Below are 12,404 nucleotides of genomic sequence, written 5' to 3' on the forward strand. Positions count from 1 at the left end.
GGCAACAGAGCTAAAGGTTTTTTTTCCTAAGATTTATTTATTTATTATATGTAAGTACACTGTAGCTGTCTTCAGACACTCCAGAAGAGGGAGTCAGATCTTGTTACAGATGGTTATGAGCTACCATGTGGTTGCTGGGATTTGAACTCCAGACCTTCGGAAGAGCAGTCGGGTGCTCTTACCCACTGAGCCATCTCACCAGCCCAGAGCTAAAGGTTTAAGGTGGCAGTGCATTCGAGGCTGTGGGAAGGGCCTTGGCCAACCTCTTAGTCTTTCTAGATGAGGAAATTGGTGCTTAGAGAAGCCACTCACCATACCTAACACCCCCCCCCGCCCCACTCCCCGAAGTGAGCTATCAGTAGATGACATTTCTTGAATGTGTGAATTCTATTCCTGGGACCTACGTGGTGGAAGGAGAGAACCTGCTCCACTTTGACACACACTAAGTAAACCTAGAAAAATGTTAAAAATGTTTATGTTTATACACATACACTAACCCATCTCTCACCCTAGGGCAGAAAAACTACTTTTTGTAGAGACTCATTTAAAAATAAAAAAAAAAAATGTATGGACGTGCAATAAAGCCAGGAGATGGGAACCTGGAGTGGCCATGACCGACCATAGAGATATACCTCCTTCTCGGACCTCCGAGCATCCTAGAGAGGAACCGGACGCCAGCCCTTTCCATAGGGCACCTGCCTGACAGCATCCGCCACCCACTTCCGGTCCGCGCAGGCCGGGGCAGGTGCTAAGCGCGCAGTCAAGGCCGCGGGCGGGCGGGCCGGGTCGGGGCGGGGCTGGACGGAGCGAGCTGCAGCTCGGCGGGGCGGCGACGGCCCAGGGGTCGTAGGCTCCACGCACAGCCGTGATCGCAGGTAAGATCCATGCGGGTCGCGGTCGGGCCAGGCTGGAGGCCTACGGTAGGGTGTCCAGGCACCGCAGGAAGACCTTGACCCTGGGACTCCGAGAAGGGACGCTAAGCGTTTTTAGACGCGGATGCGGGACAGCGATGGGAAGAATAGCCACGCGGCGCCTTCTGTCTGCCAGAGGCCTGGAAGATCCACGGGGGCCGCTTGCCCCAGGGCACCCGCGGACCGAGCTAAACAGTAGCTGGGACGTTCGAGAAAGCTCGATGCAGCAGAAAGATGAGTGTTATAGATGGAAAGATGAGGGATCGGTTCAACAGGCAGGGAAATACCGAAACATCCAATAGGATATGTAACAGAAGGACGTGGCCTGCCGCACGCTAGTTGCGCTAATGAGCACAGCGCCTTAGTGCTTTGGGCTTGGGGCCTGTTTTGCCAGCCTGCCTGCCCCGGAAGTAAACAAGACTGATTTTTACGGTCTGCATCGCAGCTTCTTTTTCCTCGGGTGTTCTGTTTGCTTCTCACCTGTCATTCTTTCCTCCCTTTCTCTCTCCTCCCTCCGTCCTCTTCTGCTCTCCCTCTCTTCCAGTTCCGTCCTGCCCAGGTTGGCGTGGATCTCGCCATCCTCCTGCCTTGGCCTCTAAGGCCACTAAAGACACGCCTGTTAATCTTTCTTTTTTTCGAGACAGGTTTTCATTATGTGTCTCTGACTGCCCTGGAACTCACTATGTAGAGCAGGTTGGCTTCAAACCCTTAGAGATCGGCCTGCCTCTTATTCCCAATGTTGACATTAAAGGTGTGCACCAGTACACCCAACTTTTTCTTTCTTCCTTATTTTGGATATATATATATATATATATATATATATATATATATATATAGCTTGCGAATCGAGCATAGTGGCCCACAACTTTTTTTTAAAATTTGTTTATTTATTATATATAAGTACACTGTAGCTGTCTTTAGATACACCAGAAGAGGGTATCAGATCTCATTACAGATGGTTGTGAGCTACCATGTGGTTGCTGGGATTTGAACTCAGGACCTCTGGAAGAGCAGTCAGTGTGCTCTTACCTGCTGAGACTTCTCTTCAGCCCATATTTTTATTTTTTATTTTATTTTTATTTTTTTGAGACAGGGTTTCTCTGTATAGCCCTGGCTGTCCTGGAACTCACTCTGTAGACCAGGCTGGCCTTGAACTCAGAAATCTGCCTGCCTCTGCCTCCCAACCATATTTTTATTTTTATGTGATAAGTTCCCCCCCCTCCCCCCACACTGCATGCCTGTCTATGTACCACATGCCTGGAGTCCAGAAGATGCAACAGATTTTCTGGAACTGGAGTTACAGACAGTTGTGAGCCACCATGTGTGTGCTGGGAAGTGAACCTGGGTCCTCTGTAAGGATAGCAAGTGCTCTTTAACTGCTGAGCTGTCTCTCTAGTCTCATCTTTATTTTTAGACCCCCATGTTTTGGGAGGGAGTCAGCTATAGCTGCCTGCATATTCTTTCTGTCTGTCTTTTCCTTTGGGCTTGGGGCCTGTTTTGACAGCCTGCCTGCCCTGGAAGTAGACAAGGCTGATTTTACAGTTTGCATTGCAGCCTCTTTTTCCTCTGGTGTAATGTTTACTTCCTACCTGTCATTCCTTCTTCCCTTTCTCCTCCCTCCATCCTCTTCTCCTTTCCCTTTCTTCCAGCTTCCAGTCTTTTCATTTTTGTACATGCATACGATATGTCTAACTCCCCTCTCACACCCCTCTAAGGGACACCCAAACATCTCCTCCCATTTTCACGACCTCTTCTGTTTTCTTGGTATGAGGACTGATTTTCCTGGCTTGATCCTATGCGGGTCTTGTGTAAGTGGCCATAGCTGCAGTAAGTTCACAAGTGCAATGGCTATGCCATGTCCAGAAGACAGAATTTCACTGTACTCTTTTTCCCATCTTCTGACTCTTGGGTTCTTTCTGTCCTCCCTTCCACTATATTTCCTGAGCCTTGGCTTTGTGTAGGGTGTTGATACAGATGTCCCACTAAGGGCTGAGCTCTCAACAGTCATCATTCTCAGCACTTGACCAGTTATGATTCTCTGCATTAGCTGCAAGTAGAGAGAGGCTTCCCTGGCCAAGGCTGAGAGCAGCATAATCTATAGGTACAGACATAAATATTTAGAAGGTGGTTTGTCATCAGGTCTGTTTTAGAAATACCGCAGTAGTAGGTTCTCCCTTAGGTTCATAATCTCCGTGGCTATGGGCTTTTTAAGCAGGTTTACAATACCAGGTATGAATTCCCTCTGTGGGCGTGTCTTGTCTGTCAGGCCATTCATTACAGTAGCACACAGGTGTCACTGCTGGGAAATACCAGCGATGGCTTTTCTCCTCCAGTGGACTGTGTAGCACCTTCCAGCACTATGAAAACTAGCTAACATGGAGGAAATTCCAGGTCAACTCCAGCTTGATTTTTTTTTTTTTTCTGTGTCCACATGTATTGTGTCTTCCGCGGGGTTTTACCATCTGGTTACGATGAGCAGTCAAGAGCGGTGCAGTGACCTGTATGGCATGGTGTTTAGACTGAGGACACTGTGATAGTCAAGCCACTAATGTATTTGTTGGTTTTAACCTTAAACTTTTGTTTTGATTTTTGTCTGCTCTACTGTCACCACCCTGACTGACCTAAGCCCAAGTCGGTTGATAGGGTTTCCGTGATAGATGTTAGAATCCTGAGATGGTCACTGGTGTAGACTCGGAAATGGATGGGCTGACCTTCTGTGCAACTTCTCTTCTCAGACGGGTCACCCTTGTTGTCATCCTCAGCATTGCCGGAGCTTGAAGATGCTGAAAGAGCGTCTGGAGATGGCAGGAGATCCTCAGCAGCAGATGGGTGCTCCAGTGGTCAAACTAGAGAAGGAGCTGCCGTGGGGCAGGGGAGGGGAGGATTCGAGTCCCGAGGCATTTCGGTTGAGGTTTCGGCAGTTTCGCTACCAAGAGGCTGCTGGTCCCCAGGAAGCCCTCAGGGAGCTCCAAGAGCTCTGTCGGCGGTGGCTGAGGCCTGAGCTGCACACCAAAGAGCAGATCCTGGAGCTGCTGGTGCTGGAGCAGTTCCTCACCATCCTGCCCCGAGAGTTCTACACCTGGATCCGGGAACACAGCCCAGACAGCGGCAAGGCTCTGGTTGCCATGGTGGAGGAGCTGATGGGGAGCACGGAGGCCAAGGCGGTGGGTGAGAAGAGGGTGTCCAGGCCTTCCTTGGTTGGTGTGGGAATCAGAGATGAAAAGGTTAAGAAAGTGGTGGGAATAGATGAGACATGGGACCTCCTCCATTGTCCCCCAGTTCCCAGAGGGTCTTTCCTGGAGAGTAGCTGCATTTTACAGGAAGATTCAGGAGTTGAGGAGATGGCTCAGTGGGTAAGCGCTTCCTGTGCAAGCATGAGGCTTTGAGATTAGATCTCCAGGACCTATAGACAAGGCACATGAGGTAGCATGCACATGTGATCCCAGCAGCAAGACCGGTGGCAGAGAAAGGAGAGCCCCGAGAACTCGCAGGCCAGGGAGCCAGGCATACTCAGCAGTGTGATTACCATAAGGTGGAAGATGAGAACCAACACTGGAAGTTGTCCTCTTGACTTCCTCACATGCTCAGTGGCACATGTGTCTGCACTCATGCATACACACGTGCGTGTACACACACTCTCACACCCATCATATACACACTTAAGTTAGTAAACAAAAGAAAGCCATCTCTAGGAAGGATGGATGTCTCTGGGCAGAAAAGCCCGATGCTGTGGTTTGGGCACCAGGGACCTGTAGTGAGCTGCAAATCCAGTGAAAGCAGTCGTGCTTGTTTTCCAGGTCCCCTGTAAGCTCTGCAGGCCTGTGGGGAAGAGGCTGATAAGTGTGTGCTTCTGCCAGAGGCAACTGGGAGCCGGGCCCAACCAGTCTGCTCCTTACTTACCCTTAGGGACCTCCACTTAGGCAGAATCAGTTTGTGGCTTCAGCTGTTGCAGAAAGGAGTTGAGGAGCAGAGTGGGGTGTATCAAAGACATGCAGTTTTAGGGTTGGGGAGCTAGCTCAGTGGATGAGAAGCATGAGAACAACTAGAGTTTGGTTTCCCAGCCCCCGTGTAAACACCGGGGTGGGTGCGTGGTTCACCTGTAATCCCAGCACTCCAGAGGCAGAGTTGGCATCCGCTGAGGGAGCTGCCTAGACAGCTGGGTGAAGTCAGCAAGTTAGAAATGACGTGACAGGCCTTGCCTAAATATACAAGGTGCAGACTGGTAGGGAACACACTAGCTTCACCCACTGTCGAGACATGTGCATACATGTGCACCCACGCGGATGTGAACTTGCACGCAGCATGCATAGGTAGCACACACATACACAAAAAAGACATTCTAAATTTTTTTCTTTTAAAGCTAGAAAATGGTGGCACACGCCTTGAATCTCAGTGCTTAGGAGGCAAAGGCAGACAGATCTCTGAGTTAGAGGCCAGCCTGGTCTACAGAGTGAGTTTTGGAACAGCCAGGGCTACACAGAGACAAGATTTGTCTCAAACAAAGAAAAACAATCTTTTTAATTTTTTAAAAAAATATGTATATGGGTGTTTTGCCTGTATGTAGATCTGTGTGTAGCATGTGTATAGGTAGTTATTAACTGCCGTCTGGGTGCTGGGAATTGAACCAGGGTCCTCTGAAAGGGCAGAGGTTAACCACTGAGCTATCTCTCTAGCCCTTAAATAAATATCTTTTTTTGTTTGTTTATTGTTTTTTTGAGACAGGGTTTCTTTGTGTAGCTGGGGATGTTCTGGAACTCACTCTGTAGACCAGGCTAGCCTCAAACTCAGAGTCCTACCTGTCTTTGCCTTCTGAGTGCTGGGATTAAAGACATTGGTCACCACTACCCGGCTTAAATAAATATCCAAGGCCAGGAGTTAGGAGAGAGAGAGAGAGAGAGAGAGAGAGAGAGAGAGAGAGAGAGAGAGAGAGACTGACTCACATTTCGACTCTCGGTTTGTTGGGAAAGTGTGTTGTCGGGATGAGACGGGTGGCCACACTCCATCCATCTTCAAGAAGCAGTGATGAATGCTGGTACTTAGCTTACTTTCATCTTTTGTTTTAAAGATTGTAACGTCTTATCTCAAGTGCTGGTGGCACACGCCTTAATCCCAGCACTCAGAAGGCAGAAGCAGTTGCACCTCTGTAAGTTTGAGAGCAGCCTGATCTTCAGAGTGAGTTCCAGGACAGCCAGGGCTACGTACAAAAGAAACTCTGTCTTGGAAAAAAAAAATTATAACATCTTTATTTTTATTATGTGTATTTGTGTGTATCTGCATGTTAGTGTATGCAAATATATTTTTAGAGGCCAGAAGAGGACATTGGATCCCCTAGAGCTATAAATAAAACACACAAACACACACACACACACACACACACGAACATGTATGTGGTTGTGAGCCAGACTTAGGTCTTCTGCAAGAGTAGTATGCACTCTTGGCTGCTGAGCCCTCTCTCTCCTCCTTCACTTTCTTCCTTTAGTCAGTGTAGGACCTCAGCCTGTGGATAGCGCCACCTACATTTAAGGCGGGTATTCCCACCTCAGTTAACCAAATCTAGACACAGATTTGCTAGAGATTTGTTTCATAGGTGATTCTAGATCCTGTCAAGTTGATTATGAGTATTAAAAACAGAGGGTGGTGGGGAAGGGAGTGGGTAGGGCCCTTTTCCTGTGAGACTGACTGCAAAATCCCACTATCTGTGGAGCAGCTGTTTCTCATTAGCTAGTTCATCATTTTGTGGTTTGTGGCTTTTACTTTGGGCTTCTGTAACTGAAGTTGTTTTCCAGCAGTGAGTCTTGCTAAAGAACCCAGAGATACTGTTCACTGGACTTGGAGATGCCGAGGCTGGTGGAGGGACAGTTGTCCCATGGCATGGACTGGTACAAAAGTTGCTCAGGGCCTTGTAAAGGGAGAGCTTAGCGGGTTGGAGAGATGGCTCAGTGGTTAAGAGCACTGGTTGCTCTTCCAGAGGTCCTGAGTTCAATTCCCAGCAACCACATGGTGGCTCACAACCATCTGTAACAGGATCTAACACCCTCTTCTGGTGTGTCTGAAGACAGCTACAGTGTACTCATATACATAAAATAAATACATCTTAAAAAAATAAAAGAGAGAGCTTAGCTTTTCCCGAGATAAGAGGTCAGCAGCTTTTCCTTCTATCCTCCCTCCCTTTCTCTCCCTGTCTTCGTTTTTCTATCCTGTTTTTGGAAAGGGGATCTACTATTGTAGTCCTGCTTGGCCCATAGCTCACTAATTAGGCCAGGCTTGTTTTGAACTCTGAAAGATCCTGCTGCCCCTACTGAGTGCTAGGATTACAGGCTTGGACCACCACACTGGGTTTATGTGGCACTGGGCTGGAACCCAGGGCCCCAGGGCTTCATGCGTGCTAGGCAAGCACTCTACCAACTGAGTCCCACCCCCAACCTTGCTTGCTTTTCAGTTTTCATTCAGCTCTCTCTTTAATAGCCTCCAGCAGGTCTCTTTCTAATTGGTATGGGGATTCTCCTTAGGTTCCATGCCATGCCCAGGGAGAGCAGCTGGTCACAGCCCTTGGCGGAGGATCGTGGCAATCAGGCATCCACCTGGGGCCGGTAGAAGTCAAACCTGAGTGGGGGCTACCCCAGGGGGAAGGAGTTCAGAGCCTTGGCCCAAGCACCACAGAACAGCTGAGCCAGGGCCCTGGAGATGGGACACAGGCCTTCCAGGAGCAAGGTAAGACTCAGAGAATGAAGATGTGGGTCCCTTCCACCCACCATTCCTTCAGAAACTCACTGCTGGGCTAAGTTGTTATGGACAAGATATAATTCTGAGTTTTCTGGGCTACCTCCCCTGCCCCAGTAGAAAGCAGATGAAGGAAAATTTTTTTTTTTTACACCTTGACCAGTTTTCTGGGGTATGTCTAGAACCGTGTTCTCCTATCATTTCTTCTCCCTTCTCCTCACATCCTTCTAGACTTCTAGAGCCTCTAGGCACTGTGCTGGTGATACGGGAGATGTATCTATTAAATGAGGAAACAAACCACACCCATGAGAGAGAGAGAGAACACACTTTCCTCATGAGAGATTCGGGGTGTGCCTAACTCTGAGGAGACAGGGCTGGGACAGTCTCAGCCAGAACAGGCAGAATTCCTGGCTGTGGGTCACCATGGTCTGTGGCTTCTGAGGTGGTGTGTGTCGGAGTGGGGTGCCTTTGAGCTGGCAGACAATAGCCCTGATCCCTCTGTGGGTTTTGTTTCCACCCAGCATTGCCCATTCTTCACGTGGGTCCAGCGCTTCCCTCTGTGAGTGCCAGAGACCAAGAGATGACTGCTGGGTTCCTTGCAGCCTCGTCCCAGGTGAGCTGACATACCTGTTTGGAGATTTTACTTATTTTGGATTTGCATGTGTTCAGCCACTGCATGTGTGGGAGTCAGGGCAGCTCTGTGTGATTGTTTCTCTGCTTCTGCCTTTATGTGTGTTCTGGGGAATAGAGCCTGGATCGTCAGGCTTTACCTACTGATCAATTTTTTTTTTTTTTTTTTTTTAAACAGCCTTAAGGTGGGGCTTGAGGGGATACATAAGCTTGAGGAGGGAGTGCAGATGACATTTGGATGCTGAGGTGGTGGGGGCTAGCAGAACCATAGTCACATGGTCTGAGCATGTCAGTCACCTGCGTTAAAGCTGTTGGGAGATGGCAGTTGTGCTCCCAGCTCATCCAGGGTCCAGTTCTTTCTGTCTTTGCTCTGTCTGAATCTCTCTTTGATGCTACTGGTAGACTATCCCACCTTGCTTTGAAAATGTATTTGGTGCATGTGGGGTGAGGGTGTACTACAGTGTTCTCGCAGAGGTCAGAAGATCGCTTGCTGGGGTTAGTTCTCTCCTTATACCATTTCGTTTCTAGGGATTGCATTGGGGTCATTTGGCTTAGCAGCAAGAAGTTTTAGTACTTTAACCATTGAACTGAGCCATTTCACCAACCCTAGGGTTCTTACTTTTTTCTTTTAATTTATTTTTATTTTTTATGTGTATGAATGTTTTACCTGCATGTATATATGTATGTATGTGTACCACATGTTTACCTGGTGCACTCAAGTATCCAGACGAGGGCATTGGATCCCCTGGAACTGAAGTTATAGGCAGTTATTAGCTGCTGTGTGTGTGTGTGTGTGTGTGTGTGTGTGTATGTGTGATGGGAACTGAACATGGGTCCTCTATAAGAGTGGTGGCTCAGCCATCCATAGCTCCCAGGGCTCTTTCTTTACAGCAATCTCCTGTTGTTTCAGGGTCTGGGGCCATTTAAAGACATGACTTTGGGTTTTCCTGAGGAGGAATGGAGGCATGTAGCCCCAGCTCAGATCGACTGCTTTGGAGAATACGTGGACTCACAGGACTGTGGGGTCCTTCCAGGTAAGACTTTGCTGGCCAAGGTGCAGAACAGGAGTTTGGGAGCTGCATCTTAGAGTCTCGCCCTAGCCATGGTGCTGCTGACAGAACAGGGTGGGCATGTGGAGTCTTGGAGAAGCTGGCTTGGTTTGTACCTGGGCTAACAATAGGAAGTGGGATGGAGCAAGCTAACACAAGGCAGTGACTGGCTGTGACAGGCAGGTTGTTGATGCCAAGACAGTGGCTGTGTGCCCATGGCTGAAGGGCATGGAGGGCTGCAGAGAAAGGGAAGGAGCAGAAGAGTGTGGATCTGGGCACCTCTGCTTGCACGCCCGAAGGAGCAGCTTTCCTTTGGGACAGGGTGGGGGTGGGGGTGTGCTGGATGGGAGAATGCAGTGTGCCTGCACGTGTGTGCCTGCACATGTGTGGACAACTGTAGAAAGAGTGAGTGAGGGCTGACTGATGACGTCATTGTAAAGAGGCCAGGGGAAGAGGGTTAGTAGGGACGATCTGGATAGAAATCACCAAGCTGCATTTGTGTATGTGTGCTGTCTGTGCACACGCGTATATGTATGGATGCACAGATCTGTGCTCATGCCCAGAGGAAAGAGGAGGGTATCGGGTTTCTCCCTCTGTCACTTGGCCGCATTCCTTTGAGGCAGGATCTCTCTGTCTCCACCACCCACAGTGCTCGTGTTACAGTCATGCATGAGACCACACTAGGCTTGTTTTATGCATGCCGGGATCTGAACTCAGGTCTGCTGGTTGCACAAGTGCTCTTAACCACTGAGCCATCTCTCCAGCCCCACTGAGTTTGATTTTGAAGGAAGTAAAAGTTTGAATTAGCAGGACATTCAGTGGGAAGGTATTAAAATCTGTCAAGCAGTTCAGCATCAGGACAGGGAAGTGGTGAAGAGTAAAGAAAGGTCAGAGTTCAGGGCTCATGGCAGTCAAAGGTGTTGAGGTTGTTAACTAAAGGAAAAGAAGAGGAGCCATTGATGGGACAAACTAAGAAGCTGGGTGTGAGTATATAGGCCTCATTCAGGATTGCATGAGTCTGAGGCCAGCCTGGTTTACAGAGTGAGACTCTGTCCCTAAAAGCCAAACCACCATCACCACCACAACCACCAAGATGAAGGGATGCATTTGGAGGCAAAGTCCTAGGGCACCAAGTTCCTTAGGCTGTCACTGAGAGAAAGAGAGGAGCTGGTTTCAGACATGCCCTGCTAGCAGGACCACGTTGTTCCAGTGGGAGAGTGCTCCTTCAGGTATGAGTGGGGGCTGGCATTAAAGGACCATAGATAGCATGACAGAGCCTGAATACTAGTGAAGTGCAGGTCGTATCATAACCGTAGGCAGCCTTGATAGGCCTGAGAGGAGAGATGGCAGTCTACAGGTCTTTCAGATCCCCAGAAAGAAGTGACTTTCTGTTTTATGAAGGTTTTGGGGATGGTGGTGGTAAAGTTCATACTGTGCCTCCTAACCTAACCTAGCCCACATGTCCCCTGGCATGCAGGAGGCCCTGGGTAAGGGTTAATAAGAAGAGTTTGGCTCTGTCTGCCTGTCTGCCTGTGGAAGGAGTTAGGCTTGCTCACATCTGCAAGTGGGAGAGAGTTGGGGGCTGCAGGGTCAGAGAGTGCTCTAAAGCGATGGTCCTCACATAGTGGGTTTGAAGTTGAGAATCAGATATCCTGCATATCAGATATTTATTTACATTACGATTTGTAACAGTAGCAAAATTACAGTTATGAAGTAGCAATGAAATAAATTTGTGGCTAGGGTCACCACACATTAGGAACTGGATTAAAGGGGCACAGAACCACTGTCCTAGAGCTGGCAGAGAAACAGGTACAGAGAGCCAGGGTGGTGCCTGGGTTTTGGGCATGGAGAGCAGCAATTGGAGGTGTGATGGAACATCACCACAGTGTTGACCTCCTTTGTCACACAGGTGCTGGGAGCAAGGAGAAGGAGGCTAAGCCCCAGCAGGAAGACCTGAAGAGAGCATTTGTTGGGTTGATCTCCGATGGCTTTGGAGAAGCTGCCATCCAGGTTCCTGGACCAGGGGGCACATGTGAGCAGGAGCCTGGGAGCTCTGGGACCAGTCTGCCTGGGCTTCCTGTTCCTCAGCACGGGGTCCCCCTGCCTGATGCCCTCAACACCCACAATTCTTTCTGGAAGCCTTTCCAGTGCCCTGAGTGTGGAAAAGGCTTTAGTCGGAGCTCCAACCTTGTTAGGCACCAGCGAACCCACGAAGAAGAGAAATCCTTTGGCTGCGTGGAGTGTGGGAAAGGTTTCACCCTAAGGGAGTACCTCACCAAGCATCAGAGGACCCACCTGGGCAAGAGGCCCTATGTGTGCGGTGAGTGCTGGAAGACCTTTAGCCAGAGGCATCACCTGGAAGTGCACCAGCGCAGCCACACTGGGGAGAAGCCCTACAAGTGCTCAGACTGCTGGAAGGGCTTCAGCCGGAGGCAGCATCTGCTGGTGCATCGCAGGACGCACACCGGGGAGAAGCCCTACACCTGTGAGTGTGGCAAGAGCTTCAGCCGGAACGCCAACCTGGCAGTGCACCGGCGTGCTCATACTGGGGAGAAGCCCTATGGCTGCCAGGTGTGTGGCAAGCGCTTCAGCAAGGGGGAGCGACTGGTGCGACACCAGAGGATCCACACTGGCGAGAAGCCCTATCACTGCCCAGCCTGCGGCCGCAGTTTCAACCAGAGGTCCATCCTCAACCGTCATCAGAAGACCCAGCATCGCCAGGAGCCTCCAATGCAGTGAACCTACTAAGAGAACAACTCTGCCATAGGAGCAACTTGTGTTGCACCGAGTAGGCTGGGCAGTGCCCAGTGAGGGACAGCAGAATGTGCTCAAGTAGGAGGGCAGAGCCCGGAGTATGTATGGGAAGCTTGCAGAGGGCCCACAGTTTCCCTCACCTCTTACAGGGAAACACCATCCTGAGCTTCAGGATTTCTTATCCTCTCACAGTGGGGATGGGAACCCAGTTCCTGAGCAAGTTTAGAGGAAAAGGCAGAATTTTATTGCAAATAGGTAGCTTGAAGCTCATTTTCTTTCCTTCCTTCCTTCCTTCCTTCCTTCCTTCCTTCCTTCCTTCCTTCCTTCCTTCCTTCCTTCC

At 49.6% G+C, this 12,404-nt stretch overlaps 1 protein-coding gene across 3 annotated transcripts; it reads left to right on the forward strand.

Annotated features, from left to right (window-relative positions):
* Positions 1 to 830: 830 nt before the first annotated feature.
* On the forward strand, positions 831 to 12,358 carry Zscan25 (zinc finger and SCAN domain containing 25). 3 transcript variants are annotated; one of them, XM_029533946.1, is made up of 6 exons: positions 831 to 875; positions 3,647 to 4,075; positions 7,421 to 7,622; positions 8,153 to 8,244; positions 9,172 to 9,295; positions 11,220 to 12,358. In XM_029533946.1, exons 2-6 carry the CDS (start codon positions 3,692 to 3,694, stop codon positions 12,047 to 12,049), a joined length of 1,632 nt encoding a protein of 543 aa, XP_029389806.1. In that variant the 5' UTR covers positions 831 to 875; positions 3,647 to 3,691; the 3' UTR covers positions 12,050 to 12,358. The 3 variants fall into 3 exon arrangements, with proteins under 3 accessions (XP_029389806.1, XP_029389807.1, XP_021042522.1); XM_029533947.1 differs by having other exon boundaries at positions 839 to 875; positions 3,674 to 4,075; XM_021186863.2 differs by lacking the exon at positions 831 to 875 and having other exon boundaries at positions 2,353 to 4,075.
* Positions 12,359 to 12,404: the final 46 nt, after the last annotated feature.

This window comes from Mus pahari, chromosome 23, assembly GCF_900095145.1.
Source record: "Mus pahari chromosome 23, PAHARI_EIJ_v1.1, whole genome shotgun sequence".
NCBI lineage: Eukaryota > Metazoa > Chordata > Mammalia > Rodentia > Muridae > Mus > Mus pahari.